The sequence below is a fragment of the Elaeis guineensis genome, chromosome 14, assembly GCF_000442705.2.
Source record: "Elaeis guineensis isolate ETL-2024a chromosome 14, EG11, whole genome shotgun sequence".
In the NCBI taxonomy this organism is placed as follows: Eukaryota; Viridiplantae; Streptophyta; class Magnoliopsida; order Arecales; family Arecaceae; genus Elaeis; species Elaeis guineensis.
In genome coordinates, this window is record NC_026006.2 from 62,065,574 (window position 1) to 62,082,993 (window position 17,420).

Consider the following 17,420-nt stretch of genomic DNA (forward strand, 5'->3'; position numbering starts at 1 on the left):
GCCAACAATAAGATAATAAAATTATTCATTATACTGTAAAATATTAAAAGATAATTATAATAACAATCAATATAAAATAAGATAATACTATTTGATCTAATCCAATGGATCAATTCAAATACTGAAGCATATTATTTTTTAAAAAATAATAAAAATATTATTTTTTAAAAAAATTAGTATGTTATTATTTTTAAAATTAGAAAATAATATGTTATTATTTTTAATAATAATAAATTAGTATTTTTAAAAAATATTATTATTATTTTTATAATATTTTATTTTTAAAAATAATATCTTTTTTATAAAAATATTGTTTTCACCTCTTATCCCTCCCTCACTTTTTTAAAATATTATTTTTTCTAATTTTTTAAAATACTACTTTATTATTATTTAAAAATAATATTTTAAATTATTATTAATAATAAAGTAATAATATTATTTTAAATATTATTTTAATTTTATTTTTTTCTCTTATCCCTCCCCTACTGTTATTTTTTAAATATTATTTTTTTCTAATTTTTTAAAATATTATTTTATTATTATTTCAAAATAATATTTTAAATTATTAATAATAATAAAATAATAATATTTTTTCACCCTCCCCAAATATTTTTTTTTATTTCTTTCCCTTTCCCCCTTTTCTTCCCTTCCTCCCGTCGGCTCCCTGCCACTGCATGAGGCTCAGGTCGCTGCCATCCGCGCCGCCCCCGCTGTAGCCCAGCCCCACCGTCGTCTGTGCCGCACCTAGCTCCCCGCGACCACCAAATCTCCTTTCCTCCCCTCCCCTGATTCCGATGCCACCAACCCCCCTCCCCTCCCCTCCCTTTCCCTGACTCTGGCGCCATCAACCCCTTTGCCTCCCCTCTCCAACCTCGGGCGCCTCCCACACCTCCCCCACCCCCTCCAATCTTTTTCAGGTGCTTTCTTTTTCATAGATTTTTTTTTCTTCATCCCCTTCTCGAACCCTTCATTATTTTTTTGCCTTTCCTTTGTTTCTGTTGATTTTTCCTATGTTTTTCTTCTTACTTCCTCTCTTTTTTTTTTATTCTTTGGTATCTAAGAAACCCTGATCTCCCTCGGCCGTTGTCTCCTTCCCATAGATCTCCAAAAATCTCCTAATCGGAACCTCAAAAACCCCGATCTCCCTTAGGTGATGTCCTTTCCACAGATCTCTGAAAAAGAGGCCTTCGAAAGGGTTCGAAGCAAAAAGAGAGAGAGAGAGAGAGAGAGAGAGAGAGAAAATGGAGATCTAAGGGAAGGAAAGCACCTGCATGAGATTTGGAGGGGGACTCGATGTCGGTGAGAATCAGAATGAAAAACCCCTTAATCAGAACTTAAGAAACCCCGATCTCCCTTAGGTGTTATCCTTTCCACAAATCTCCAAATAAAAAGACCTCTAAAAAGATTCGAAGCAAAAAATGCAGAAAGGAAAGCATTTGAGGGAGATGAGGGCCAGGCCGATGCTGGTGACGATGGAGATGAAGGCAATGGCAGACACTGGTGGGAGGTGGTGGTAAGAAGAGCAGGGTGGTGATTGGGAGGGGAGGACAGCGACGGTAGAGACCCATGGAGAGGGAAAAAAAAAGTCTTCGAGAAGATTCAGAGGAAGTCCACAACATGCCAAGCAAAAAGAAAAAAAAATGGAAAGAAGGCCTGGAAAAAGAGAGCCCGGGATCTCTTTCGGATTTATGATATATAGTAGGCTAGAAAATTGATGCGTGTCGTGCTGAGAGAGTTCAGAACTCTCCTTTCATATATTATATAGATATGTAGTTCAAAATAACTCTCTTTTTTAATTATCTAGATTTATTTCATATGATTCTGTTATACATTCCTTTGCTTCTCAAAAACTTAAATATGATAGAATAATTATTTATTACATCAAATAAAGAACTCATAATAATTAAATTATGACTATGGTTATTAGCTCAGCTTCAACTGGGCCAAGCCTTATAAGCTACACCGCGACAAAGTTTTGGCAAATTTGAAATATATATGTATGTATATGGTTAAATTTTCCTTTTTTTTTTACTTTTTATTATCTTTTTTCTTATGTATGGATGTATGGATGTATGTATGCATGCATGTATATGATTAACTTTTCTTTTTTATCCTTTTTAATTATTTCTTTTTTTTCTCATGTACGTAAGAATGTATATGTCTACACGAGTAACTTTCCTTCTTCTTTTTTTTTTTTTCCTTTTTATTCTCTTTTTTCTTCAAAGGAAGCACCTTTAGAAAAGTTTTTTTTTAAAAAAAATGGACAAAATACAAAAGAATCACATTAAAGGTTGGCATACCAGGATAATTGTTAAAGAACTAACATTTATAACAAATGTTCAGGTAAGATCTTAGAAAAGGATAGCTAGCTAGAATAAAACCTCTTATCGCTTTCCTTTTTATTCCTTTTATGCTCGACCTTTTTCTTTTCCCCTTTAAACGAAGCCACTTTACAAAAGGACCATCTTTAAACCACTACAGAAGTTAAGATGGTACGAGATCAATTGGCTTTTCTCGATGATCTAGATTCTAAGTAACCCCTTTTCTCTCTTGCTTCAAAGCAGAAAAGAAAAAAAATACCGTCACCTTTTTCCTCATCTAAGCAGGACGCATGCTGCACTCGCCTTTTTTGTTGTCCTCCAAACCTTCCCATTGTCTTTAAATCAAAAGGATACCAAGATCAAATGAAACCCCCTCACCAATTCCCTGCCCAACCAAAAGCTAGCATCCCAATAAAGCTAAAGCCATAGGAGATGGCAAACACTTGTGGCTTCCCACATGCCCATGCACTCTCATGCATGGATGCTAAGCCTTGCCTTTCCATTCAAATTAAAGCCATAGTAATGGCCCATGCAACATGAGTTCCATCCAAGCTCAAGGATAAGGAGGAGATTTCTCCATCTCTATCAGCCCCAGCCTGGCTCCCTCTCCAGCCATCCATTCCTGGATTTTTTTTTATTTTTTTCCTATGATCCCTTAATCACTGGCCACAACTATAGGAGTTCAGATTCTACATTATTTCGGCCGATCGGACCTGTGGATATTTGCTTTCATGTATATGGCATTGTGTGGATGGCAAGGCTTGACAATGAGGTATATCTTGGGCCCCAGAATGCGATCCAATCCTATCAGGCAAGGGGCCATTTTCGACCAATAAGATCACGGAATTCTGATGGAGAAAGGCAAGAGCACAGGAAGGAAAAGTAGCGGACGCCACTGTGCTTAGAATAGGATCTTATTTGCCATGTCATCTTGACATTTCAAGAGATGTAGCACTCTTCCTCATGAGAAATTATCGTCTATACTGCATGCACCAACATGACCTTACGGTAGCCAGTCATGGCCGCTGCTTTCTATGGTGGTGCAACAAGTATGTGCTCGATGCATGGAGCCCATAAGAATCAGCAATTATTTTTTGGTTATGTGCAAGCAATAATTTTTCCTTTCTTGTAGGTGTCTTGACACGTGGCATGATGACAGTTCTTTTTTTGATATCATTGGCTACATGTGAAGGTGGTCCAATTAACACTTAAGTCATGGAAGAAATTAGTAATGGAATGGCTATTGGGAAATATGGGTGTGACTTGTAAATGAGTGGGATCCGGAACTAAACTAACATACTTAGGAGTCAAACAAGCATATGGAATGAGGAAATGTAAAGGTTAACTGCTTAAAAATGCTTAAAGTATATATAATGGAATAAAGAGCAAATGTAAAGGTGAACTGCTTGAAAGTGCTTCATGGACGAAGGATTGTTGAACAAACAATGAGCTGTTTCAAGGAAAAGTGAGTTTATATGGATTTTATTTTCATTCATTTGGAGTTACATGGCTTTTTGATTGATTAACATCTATAAATCGATCTATTCTAATATATAAAATTATAATTAGAATTGTAAATGAAAATACAAGCAGTATCTAGCTGAAAGGTTTATTTAATTTTTATATTAGGGTTTTTACTATCATAGAATGGGATCCCAATCATGTCTTGATACTTGAGATGGTAGATATCCCAATCTATCCCATTCATTTCCAACTCATCTCATGTCAATTCTCAGGACAATATTCCATACAAACACTCAAATTGTTGGATGCCCTCCGGCCTATCAGCATCGGAAACTTTGCTTTACACCTTCTATCTTTTCTAGGGGTAACACTCAAGTCCAAAAAATTCAGGAAGCTTTTTTATATTCCCGTGGAGACCATGTCTCCTTTTTGATTAGTCCAAAGCTATTCTTTAGTATTTTGTATCTTAACAAAAATCCAAGTTTACTGCTTCCTTAAATCTCTATTTTTGAATGTATTCATTATCATATAATTACTCTAGTGTCCATGATCTGACTCATAAATTGGAAAGGACAGGTACAGTGTCCATGTCAGAAATCCACTCAAAACTCCTGAGCAATCCTGGTGGCAGTCCCCTCTTATTGATGCTGTTCAAGTTAATCTTGATCACCTAATCACAAATTTGCCATCTCAGGATACACATAAAGGCCAGGGGTGAAAGCACACACTGTTTGTATGATACTGCAAGCTGCTTATGTCCGATGCGAAATGAATCATGCTGCAACATGGCACATGCAAGTGCTCTGTGTTATAAAAGCAACTACCGATCCAACATAAATTTATTCTCAAAATTATGAAGTAAATAAAAATAATGACCAATTGCCTAAATGATTGAGCAATTTTTACGCATCTATGTTGTACAAAATTATTGTCTAAACTACGGAGATGTTTGGTTGGAGAAAATTAAAATTTGAAATCAGAACATGATCCAACTGTTTGATTGGAATGTTTTCATTTCGAAATGAAATAGAAATGATCTAATTTATCTTAACTCAACCTATATATTCGATTCAAATTTTTATTTCGATTTTGATCATAAAATAAATATTTTAAAAAATTTGATCATTTTAATTTTAATTTCAATTTCAATTTATTTATATTTTTATTTCCGATTGTTAACTAAATATTTCTGCATACAGTCTTAAATTCTATTCATCGAATATGCATCTTGATATATCATCATAAAAATTAATAATGACGCAATGCCAGCAATAATTTCACATGGGACCCTCCGTTCCTTATCTTAGTCCAAAAATGAAAAAAACCAAATTTTAACTAAAAACGTGTGCATCAAGGCACACACACGGCTCCACAACAAAATACTAAAATATATTACGAAAAGCCCCGAGAAACGCTCAACATCGTACGCCGTTCTCTTCCGGAAAGCAACCCCCCATCGGCTCATCCTTCTGAACCGTTCCACTTCGATGCGTCGCTTTATGACCGACTCGTGTCGGTTGCCCTGCGTCCCACCCACTGAGATCCGGCCAGGTGTACCGTGGGAGACATCAACGGCCGTGCTCACAGGGATTACGGTCCGTTGGGGCGACGGCTCCGGTGGCGCGAGGGGGCCTTTTCGCTTTACCTTTTCGCGTGGGCCCCGCGCCCGTGGAATTAAAAGAGGTGACGTGGGAGCATGGATGATGGGTGGCCTGGTCACCGGCCTTTGCCTGTCTGCCGCTTCCAGTACGAGCACGAGAGTTCTTTGTTTTGCGAGAAAGAGCACGGGAGTTCGCATAGAACGTTTCTATACCGTCATAAGTTAGACCGCTGGTTCCAACATGGTGTCTTGTATGCGGACTGTTCTTGAGGGTGGCAGTGATTTTGTTAGGAAAGCTGAACAGATGCAGAATGGCACAAGAACTTTTAAATTCAAATTTTTTATATATTTATAAATTAATATTTCAAAAATTTATAAAATTATTAATTATAAGATCATAATTAACTAATAAAATAAAATTTTATTACAAAAGTCTCTCAATAAAAACTCCAAACCTATATTATCTTCAAAAAAAAAAAAAAAAAAAAACTCTGAACCTATATCATTCCTCTCTCCTAATGATCTTATTCATCGAAAAAAATAGAGAGAGATGTGAGCTACACATCTCAATAGATAAACTTCACACTGTCTTACCATATCAATAATAAATTTTTACATTAATTAATACATCATTTAAAAAAAATAGCTATCATTGTAAAAAAAAATATTGAAATATAATAGTATCATAAAATAAGTTATAAAACAACTATGCCCTTTCTTATATATAAATCATGCAATTTTCAGAAATAAGATCATAAATCCTTTGTCATTTTGCCACATCATAATAGAAACTTTACCATCCATAGTTTTATTTTCATTATTGTGAATGCTTGATAATTTAACATGACAATCATTGGTGAATGCACGTGGTTGAATGTGGGGTCAATTGATCCTACAAAAAAATATATATATATTAGGTATGTACATATATTAGTGAAAAAAATTAAAATTGATCATACTAATTTTATGAATTGATCTCATATCTTATGTAACATTTTGATAAAATAAGAGATAAAAAAGATCACATCAAAAAAATAATTATGATATATATTCTCCATCTTTAATGACTCATATATCTAACCACTTTCTCCCTCTTCTTCTCTCACATGAATTTGACTTCTCTCTCTTTCTCCTTCTTTCTCTTTCTTTATTAATTATTTATTTATTTATTTTTTAATATACCATCCCAATCCCAACCATCCACTTCTTATCTTTAAGAGCACGCATCCCTTGCTATGACAGCATGCATTATCCATCACACGATGAATGGCCGTACGGGGTCTTACGGGATTATACGCTGTAGATGCATACCTACGCATGACCGTGTGTAGCCATCTATCATACAATAGACAATATGCATAATGCTCCTTTATAATATTTTATTATGAAGGATATTTAAGATATCATACATCATCAATTTTTATAACTTTTATTTTTTTTAAAATAATATTTTATTATTTTTTTCTTTCTCTTTTCATGATTTTTTTATTTTTTATTATATTGATCCCATAAAATAAAATTTTTGGATCCACCACTGATAACAATGCACACTTTATGTTGAGACGATGTATTGGAACTTATGCATCAAGCATCTTTGGAGCAAGGATGGTGAGTTGGGTGGATCTTAAGGAGAAATGGACATATATATATAGATTTTATTTCTCTATTTGCTAAAAGCATTCCTATCCCTTTGTCTAGTCTATAATTGCTTAAATAGGACTCAAAGTAGTATTTATCATCTCTCAATAACACTTCTAACTTGAGTGATTATTGGTTAGACTTAGTTCACCTCTTAATTGATGGACTAGTCTAATCATGAAGCAATACGCATGAAGTCAGATAAAATAAAAAGGCACATAATACATTGCTTTGATACTTCATAGTGGATTGGTCCACTAGCTCAGCAATGGATTTTATCCAATCAATAATAATTAATATTTTTAATAAATAATTAATTTTTTTAATACAAACATATAATCACATCATTTTGATGCGAGTACAATCTAAAAAATTAGAATATAAAATATCGAAATGCCTGTTAGCACACATCTTCATAGCATCATGACCAATCTCCGATGGAGTCTATATGGCAATAAGAATTTCGCATGGGGTCTATAGGCTTAGGTGATTGAAGTCCGATATAAATGCATGCATGAAATTCTCAAGTAATATATTTTATCTTTTGATGGGTATAACACCACTCAAATATGACTTTATTGGCATCTCCGTATTGCCATTTAGTTTCAAGTAACACTTTGAACACCACATCTTTTTTAATGTATGCCATGTATGTGCTTCAAGCAAATTGGCATCTCTTACCCCCAACATGCGGTACCATCCATTTCGATTTAAAAACAACCAACATATAATATTTCAACATCTGAAAATAATTATTATAAGATATTTTTCTTCGGGAACAAACAACACGATACACACTGAGTCCCGGTTGCACACATTCAAACACCTCTCAAGAATCTTACTTTGATAATGGTGTCCATGATTTTAGCAAAGTGTTCATTATTATTTTCATAGAATTAAAGCTATAATACTTGACTGCATGTATTATTTAATTGAATCGAGGGTTAAATTTCCATCCAAAACTCTACTAATTATTGCATAGAGGATCACCTAAATATCTCATATATCTATTTTGTATTATTTAAAAAGAGTGCAAAAAAAATCAGTGCTACAAATGTTCTTGCTACATTCATGATATGATGACCGGCGCGGGCAACAAGAGCAGTGCCGCTGCATCATGTGTGGATGAGACCGTAGGGTCCAAAGGGGGTACAATGCGAGTGGCCACCTTTGCCGGTATCCACATGGCCAGTGGCAGCCCCGTAATACTCGCCACCGTTCGTATTTAAACAGTTTGTGGGCAAGCCGGAAAAGCGAAAGGGCGATGCCTCTCCTTTTCCCCTTTTTCCAGGTGCGCATCGTCGCCTTTTCCGCTACCCCTCACACTGACGTCACCCTCCTCCATCTCTCAGCCACGAGAACTCGTGGTCGGCGTTGCCCCCTCCCTGCTGATTAGGACGCCAGCTGGCATACACTAGACTTCTGACCGGCTACTTCCCATCATCCTCTCTCTCACTGCCCTGCCTCCTTCCCTTCCGCCTTTCTCCTCGTTTATTTTATTTTTCTTTTGTCCGCTTTTTCTTTCTTTCTCTCCGCTTTCTCGCGGGCGAAGAAGGGGAGGACATGCGATACGGTAGTTGCGATTTGGGAGCGGAGATCGGACGGCAGAGAAATGTCTGAGCCCAGGGATCCGGCGATCAAGCTCTTCGGCAAGACGATCCCGCTTCTGGAAAGGCTTCCTCCGCCTGCGACAGCGGCGGCGGCGGTGGAGGCGGAGGATAAGGAGGAGTGTCCCAACGATCCAGCTCCGGCGCCGGAGCTGCCCGAGGACGGCGAGAAGGTGCGACCAGATGGCCCCTCCCTCCTCTTTATGGCTGTCGTTTCTTAGGGTTTGGATTCGGAGCGGAGGATTTTTTTTTTTTTCCCTCTCTCTCTTGAAACATGTTGTTTTTTACTCTTTTTTAAAAAATAAAGACTGTCTTTTTTTTTTTCCTCCAAAAGATAGGATCGGCGGTTTGTTTTGGAGTATCTAATGGTTTGTTGGATTCCTATACGATGTATTTTATACGAGTTTTCCTGTATGTTTTTTCAATTAAGTGGAGGAAAATTTTAACGAGGAAGTGTTGCTTTCTTCTAGTTTCTTATTCTTTATGCTTCATAACTATCGTGTTTTGATGAATCCTGATCATTATATAGATTTTTGATGTATTAGAATTTTCATTATCGACGTTCTGCTTTGCTGTGGATTTTTACGACTCTGGAACCTGATACAAGGTATTTGTTTCGCAAGATGGGATCTTTTAGGTTTTGTTTCTTTTTTTGGTCATCTTTGGATTCAACGGGTAAAACCCTAAACCCTGATTGTAAACACTGGCACCAACGTGGGTTTGTATGGTTTCCTTAATCTGGATGGATTCCTCTTTTTAGTTATTTGTATATCGTTTGGGTGTTGAATGGATATGAAAACTAATAGAAATTTCACTAGGTAAAGAAAGATTGGTGTCCCATTATAGCTGTGAATTTTTTTTTTGGTTATTTTTCTTTTGGGCTTCTTGTAGCCCTTTTTAAATCCGAAAGAAGAATGGGTGATGAAGCATAGGATGTTCTGGTGTTATGTTTAATGTGATTTTCACTGTCAATAGGCTTTTATATGGTAAGGTTTATCATTCTGAGCATTCTCATGGTCATTTTTTGATTTATCTGAAAAGCCTAGATCCAAAATATAAGAAGCAGGAAGCTCTGTATGTTGAGGAAAGTACATGCCCGCAACTTAGTAATTGAAGAAAAGAAAGAAAAAGGAATAAAGATGGCGCTGAACATGCAAATATTATCTTTCACCAAAAAGAAAAATTCAAATATTATTCAGTATATGAGGGGAAATGGTCAAGTGTTAATAAGGATGGCAGTTTTATAGGTGGATACTTAACTCCAAGTTGGAGACATGCCAACTGAATTGTGAATAAGCGTTAGTCTCCTGTGTAATTTTTTTGTGCTTAATGCATGCATAAGCCTGCTGAAATTTTCCATCTGCTGATAGTTAACATGCTCCTCTGAGGAGGAGGGGTCCTTATCCTGCAAGCTATGTGGAATGATCTAAAGGGAAGCAAAGAAATTGATTTAAAAGTTTGCGCTTATCTTCAGTTAAGTTTGAGACACCCATGCAAAAATTTAAACCGGACGAGTGGTGAGGATGCACTGATTTTTTTTTAAAGCTGATTTACTTGATACAACAGCTGGCTTAATCAAATAGATGGAGAATATATAATTGTATAAAAAAAAGTTTCTTGTTGCATGAGGTAGATGTCACTAGCAAGTGCTACTTTAAGACTTTCATCTCAGTGTAAACATGTGCTTGACAATGTGTGAGACATACAAAAGTTGCCCACAGTGAAATGTGTGTTGCATAAAAGGGTCAAAACTAATACTGTTGAGGTGGTTACCTAGGCTCCTTGGTGCCAAATTAAGCCAGGCTGCCTAAGGGTTTACAAGTTGAAACTGTGAAAAACTATAAATATACATCCTCAGTTAAGATGATATCTAATAGATTGTTTTATCGCTTGTGTAGTTCTTTCCCTATTTGAACCCCATATGGGACCATTGAAGAGGGTAATAGAGGCTATCACCAACCCACCATCTGCCGGTAGGCTGGTCAATGGCTATTATTGGATCAGCCAATGGTGATGTGTAGTGGTGATGGTGGCATTCACTTAGCACCAGTGTCAAGTATGTATCTATACACACTTTTTCTTCCTTTCTTAGTTCCATTCGTTCTCTTCCTCCTCCTCACTCCTTTGATTTTCCTTCTTCCTTTTCTTATACTATTGCTTTTTCATTTGGCCATGCTTCCCCTGTTTTTCATGTTTCTGCCTTTCATTTTGCTCACTAACCTCTTGGCCGTGCTTCCCACATTTTTCATGTTTTTGCATTTCATCTTGCTTGCTAGTCTGCTCTGCTTGATGGCTGTTTACTATGGCCCTGCAGTCTGTTAGCTTCTTCTTCTTTTTGATGTGTTTACCATCCGTGCAGCCTGTTAGCTACTTGCTACTTCTTTTATGATGCCATATTTTGTGAAAAATGAGTGCATATATGGTGGGCATATATGGTATATGCATATACTAATTTATGTATGTCAGGTATTCTTAATTAAAACTTCGAGTGCTTTCCTCTCTGGGCAGTGGCGCAGGCTCCTAGGTGGTTGCCGAGGCCATAAAGGATGTCCACCTCCTGGCTTCGCCTTGACCATTTGACAAGCTAGGTCAAAATCAAGGTTGTCTCCTCTTCTTAGGAGATGACCAAACCTTGAATTGTTCTTTGGCAACTCGTAGTTTGTCACCACTGTATATTCTTAGAGCCGCCTTTGATGTTGCAACTGGGAGATAGCGCAAGTAGTGGGTCACAGGTGCTGTGTCTTATGACATTTAGGATTAATTAATGCATTAGCTTGTTGCATAATCTCTGTGAGGTTAGATAATCTCCATTGAGGAGAATCCCCAACTCTAAAGAAGATATGGTAGGATCACCAACAGACATAGGAATGAAGGAAAAGGAGAGGGATAGCTTCATATTCATATTTTGAGAAATCCAAAACATCCATGAAGAAATTTAAATTAGTTAGGAAATTGAGATGCGGGAAACCGTTGCAAAGTTGAATGATATGATGTGACATTGTTGAAATGAAGATGCAGGGAACAATCTTTCTAAATAGGAAGATAATTGCATGAGCACTTGGGTAGGTTAATAATCTTTCTTTGTAGACTTTCTTCTCATCTTGGTTTAGAAGGGCACATGATTAGCTTTTGTTGAACATGGAAGTTAGCTAATAGTTGGTTTCATTTCATAGTAAAGATAATTTTCTTGATCTTTGATTTCAGGATACTTGCAAAGAAAAAACAGACATGGAAAACAATGATCCTATGCTAGATGCTCCAGAGGAACTGAACCAGGATGACCCAAATAGTTCTGGATTGAACATTGGAAGTGAAGATGAGAATAAAGCGCACAACCAGGACACGGAAGTATCAACAGATTCCAAAGCTGAGCATGATAAGACTGAGGCTGACAGCTCAGGCCAAGAGAAGGTCCTCAAGAAGCCAGATAAGGTTCTGCCATGTCCACGCTGCAACAGTATGGATACCAAGTTCTGTTATTACAACAACTACAACGTTAACCAACCCAGGCACTTCTGCAAGAACTGTCAGAGATATTGGACTGCAGGAGGGACCATGAGAAACGTCCCTGTCGGTGCTGGTAGGCGTAAAAATAAGCACTCTGCCTCACATTATCGTCACATAATGATGTCTTCTGATGGGCTAGCATCTGGTCGAATAGATGCTTCTGATCTAATTCCTCACCAGGCTCTTCCTTGTGGGCCTTCTGTCCCCATGAGGTCCGTGAAGGGAAATGGCACTGTACTAAAATTTGGACCAGAAGTGCCGCTTTGTGAGTCCATGGCCTCTGTGCTCAATCTTGGAGAACAGAAGAAAAATTCTGATTTAGGCTCCATTGCTTGTGGTGAAAACAGGGAGGAACCCTCATGTGCACCTTCTGTGACAGCCTCCAACTGTGTGGAAAATGGATTCCCAGAAAATGCACCTCACATGGAACAAAATGGTATGCAAGGATATTGTAACGGATTGACTCCCATGCCTCATTTGCAGTGTTATCCTGGGGCTCCTTGGGCTTACCCTTGGGGTCCAGGATGGAACAACATTGCTGCCATGGCAGCAGGTAGATGCTCATCTGAGCTTGTTTATGGACCAGAGAATGGGAGCCCAAGCCTGATTCCATGGAGCCCTCCACCAATGATGACGGCTCTGGCTTTTTGTGCACCAACAATTCCCTTTCCTTTTATGCCACCTTCATTTTGGGGTTGCATGTCCAGCTGGCCCAATGGGGCATGGAATGCACCATGGATTGGATCTAATGGTAGCATATCACCATCATCTTCTACAAGAAGCAATGGTTGCTTAGGCAATAGCTCTCCGACCTTGGGTAAGCATTCTAGGGATGCAAGTTTACAGGGTGAGGAGAAGATGGAAAAATCTTTGTGGGTTCCTAAAACTCTGAGAATTGATGATCCGGATGAGGCTGCAAAGAGTTCTATATGGGCAACCCTCGGCATAAAGCCTGAAGAAGGTGGCATCTTTAAACCTTTCCAATCCAAGGCAGAAAGCAAGCGTCAGACATCGGATGACACTCAGGTCTTGCATGCAAATCCAGCAGCATTATCTCGCTCTCAGTCCTTTCAGGAGAACACATAAGAGAGTGACTTTGGAATATTCTGGGGAACTCATCTATTCTTAGTGGATTATACCAAAATGGTTGTTACCTTTTGAGGATGTGCCAGCTGCTCATAGCTTGCGCTTCCAATGCGGCAGCATTTTTATATATACCTAAGATAGCAGATCATGACATCTGGCAGATAGCCAGTGGTGAAGCTGGATAATGCTGTCTTTAAAGCTGCCAGGGCACATGGCCAGGTTTGCCAAGATTTCTACCAATAATTGAAGAATTCATGTTGTAAATAGTAGTGATAAATGTTATTGTTCATGGCCTTCACTTTTGAAATAGTCTCTATATGCTGCCTGTCGACCTGTCTCTAGGACTGAGCGACATGCTTGGTAAATCAAGAAAGGAAGATGCTCTTCATAATTCATCATGATGGTATGGAAGGAAGAGCACAACTTTAGAAACTAAAGGCCCAATCTTTGCCTTATCCCATATGAGAGAGAAATAGAAACCTAGTTGAGTTTTCGTAGAGTTTTCTTTTGTTTGATAGAACATCTACCGTTGTGTTGTTTATATGAATTGAAGCTATAATGTTAAATTTCTATGTTGAATTGTTGATGAATTTATTTTTGTGATTCACAATTTCCTCTTTTTGCTATTGTACTCTTCTGTCTATTTCTGGATTTTAATCACCAATATTTCTGTGATATGTTTTATGGAGTTTGTACACTTCCCACTCTGAGTTTGATGCTTGCTACCAATTAACGAGTCTTTGGCCTCTTCGAAGAAGTGTTCAAGTTGTCATATGCCGGTCTGTGCACATTGGCAGCTGATTGAGATCAGCTTTGCATCTGCTATAAATACAAAGCAGCTCAGCAGCAGAATATTCAACATATTAAAATTCTGTATCAATTGTTCAAAATTTATCATGTCATCACAACCTGAGTAATTAGTTCATTTTGTTAGAGAATTGGAAGTCTACATGCACGTTCTTATAAACCTTTTCCTGCTTATGCCATTCATTTGAGTATAAATAACTTTATCTGCATGGTTATGTACTCCAACCAATCTGAGTTCTCTAGTACCCAGGTGACAAGGGTTTTACAAGCCTTGAGAGTATTTCTTTTGGATGCACCACGCTTATCGGGCTATGGTACTTTATAGTTTGGTGTAATTTTTATTGTGCCTTCAGGTCCTAGTCATCCCAATAGCTTTTCTTCTACAGCAATGGTCGTTTCTATGTTTGTCTCTCTCGGTTTCTGGCTCAACCTACTTTGGTTTCCAAATTTTTTCGTGATATTGTTTTCCATGCAAAATAGCTTCTACATAGCAGCATAGCTGCACCACAGTTGCTTGGCTACACGATGCATGCTGCCTTTTCAGCCTAATTCAGATTCACCCTGCCATCTTTTTAAGTTTGGATATCTGAAAGGTTATACTTGTTTGTTGCAAGTATATTTAGTTGTTTTTGATAGCATGTCTTTGTTCTGTTTTTCATTTTTATATTTTAAGGGTAAGTCTTTCAAGTAATTGATATTGGGGTCAAGAATCAGGCATCTTAAGCCATCTACGTCGAATGCGGTGATAAGCAAGAAACTCATTTTGGTGATTTAAATTTAAGAAGGTATATGTATAAACTGGGTTTTATTGGAATACATAGCAGTTTTCTCCTATTCGACTACCTAAAGGAAACTCCTGAGCAATGTGTGTGGCTCTGCTCAAGGTTCATCCATCTCCACAACATCTGCATCGCACACACCAATTTTTTTTTAAAAAAAAAACTAAGAAAGTTATGGCAATGAGAATTATCTCAGTTTATTTTCTTCAACTAGTTAAAATGGTGTCTCCTGTCATTAATCATATAGTTTTATAAACAACAACCACATGACAAAGGTTGCAATTATGTTACCTATTCTTTTAATGATGCAAACTTTCTTTTTAAACTCCTTGTCTCCAACAACCTTTCAGTCATCATCACGCACTCTTCTACTAATGTCATCTCACAGATCCTCTGGTAATGCTGATAGTTCCATGAAACATAATAAGATGCACCAAACTTTATGTCAAACTTTTCTTTTCCAGTTCTCTTAGATTATGTTGTCTTATCATATCATGTGCATTATGCATGTGCTAAGAATTAAGAAGATTCATCATTAAGCATTGCAGTAATGTACAAGGGAAAATAGAAAAAATTGCTTAGAGAAAGAAAAAAGATGAGCCACACCCTAACTGATATGTATCCCTAGTTCTTATGTAGCAGGAGACACCACCATGAAGCGATATATCTGAAAGCTTTTCTTAATTCATGCTAGACTCTGTGATACAATCGTTTCTTCCTTAAATATGACAACCTAGACATTAGCATATCATGTATATACTCAGAAGGACAATCAAGAAGATCATCGTAGAATAGATCATCTCAAAAGATGCTTACATGCTATTTTTGTGGTTGATAGCTACATCCTTCATCTGATACTTGTATTAAATACTCATCTTTTTCTTCTTCCTGCTCTTCCATATGTACATCCGTCTGTCCATCTCTATTTCATAGAGCAATGGCTATTTAACTTCCATTTAATATTCAATTTTCATTGATAGCATAGAAGGTAGGACACGTCATAAAATTCCCCTTCTTGGTTCGTTGATAGCATAGAAGGTAGTGAGATCTGTGTCACACTAGAAATTAATCATAAAGCAGACCTGGTCATTGAGATAATCTTGTTTGGACAGCAAAAAAGCTTATTTGTGTGAGATATGGAACCTGAGTTGGATGAAACGAAGAGATGGTGTGCAAGTAGGAGTAGAAGAGGTTGAGAGGTACCAATTGAGAAGTTCTTGGATTATTCATTATTCTTTCATTTCAGGGTGCGTTTGGTGGGGGGTTAATCTGTTATGAAAAAATAAATTGCATACCAGATTATGATGTTAGGTGCGAAAAATGGAAGAAAGAGATGATAAAAAAAATAATCGGTTTCATGTTTATTTTTAAGAGATTAGAGTAAAATAAATATCATAAGAGGATTGGTATTTGAAAAATTCTCAAATTGTGGTAATTCATATCCGACAAAAATATCTCTATATAATCATTGAATTTATTTTGATGTCTTTCTAAATTTATTCGATAAAAAAAATTTATAAAAAAAAATAAAGATATAAATAACATTATGTAAACGATTATGTGATTGTAATCATCGTATAAAAATTAATTGGAGATGATAATACTATTTGGATATTAATTTTTTTTATATTAAAATTTGATGATATTTCTATATAGAATTATCTCTAACCAAATAGATAGTAAGTAATTTTTTTTCAATACCATTTTTTAGAGTAATTTTTCATCAATCAAATTTAGTAAAATTTATTTTCTTTTACAATTATTTTTTTAAAATAAATGATTCTCAGAATCATCGAATTATCCTATAATCTAATGTGCTCCAACCAAATTCCACTATAATTTACCAAACGTTTAAAACAGCACAGAACAACTAGCTATTGTTATTACCATATTTTATGATTTTTTAAAGAATTATTCATGATTAATTCCATCAGCACTTTTGAATCGATGATCGTATACGTTACCGCTTTGTTTGCTGTCACTTGCATGGAGAGCATGGATACTAGAATCCCGGAAGCTTTTCTTTACGGATTGAAGCCCGCATGTCCATACTTTGGTGGGCTTGGGGCCAAAACTTGAGGATTTTTCCAAGAAACATCCGTCTCCTCTGGATTGGATATACTGGGCGGTGGGGGAAAGCCCGAGTGCTCCAATCCACTCTCGCTCGTTCATCGGTTTCACAGGCGAATACATCCGGTGGCGATTTAACCATTATTCCAAGACTTTGGTCGTGAGGCTTCTTCAGATTCAGGTGAGCTTCCCAAGAAATGCCCAACCCATGCATTGATAAGTAGTCGCGAAGTGGCAATGGAAGCAATTTTATAGTCCTTTGTTTGTGCTTCCCAAGAGAAATGGGGGGCATGCAACTCGCTACGCACTCAAATGGATTGTGGCTACGTCCAAGGAAGGGTGTTTTATCATTTACCACCATCTTGAGCTAGCTATCAAAGTTGTCCTATGAGTCCCAAAATGGGACTCAAAGGACAGGCCTAGGGTGTGTATTATCTTTAAAATTTTTTTTAAAGATATACATTTTTGCTGCTGTGATCATGTAACTCACATGCAAAAGTATACAGCAAAATTAGTGTGCGCGCCATTTAATTCATGCAGC

The 17,420-nt window shown here is 37.0% G+C and overlaps 1 protein-coding gene across 1 annotated transcript; it reads left to right on the top strand.

The window, feature by feature from the left end:
• Positions 1-8,497: 8,497 nt before the first annotated feature.
• Positions 8,498-13,833, top strand: LOC105057274 (cyclic dof factor 2). The gene is made up of 2 exons (XM_010939839.4): positions 8,498-8,803; positions 11,835-13,833. Exons 1-2 carry the CDS (start codon positions 8,636-8,638, stop codon positions 13,221-13,223), a joined length of 1,557 nt encoding a protein of 518 aa, XP_010938141.1. The 5' UTR covers positions 8,498-8,635; the 3' UTR covers positions 13,224-13,833.
• The last annotated feature ends 3,587 nt before the right edge of the window (positions 13,834-17,420 follow it).

What these genes read in the sequence shown, in the direction of transcription:
- LOC105057274 (XM_010939839.4), top strand. Translation starts at nt 8,636, where the DNA reads ATGTCTGAGCCCAGGGATCCGGCGATCAAGCTCTTCGGCAAGACGATC. An exon ending in TGCCCGAGGACGGCGAGAAG is followed by an intron (nt 8,804 to 11,834) that starts GTGCGACCAGAT and finishes CTTTGATTTCAG; the next exon opens with GATACTTGCAAAGAAAAAAC.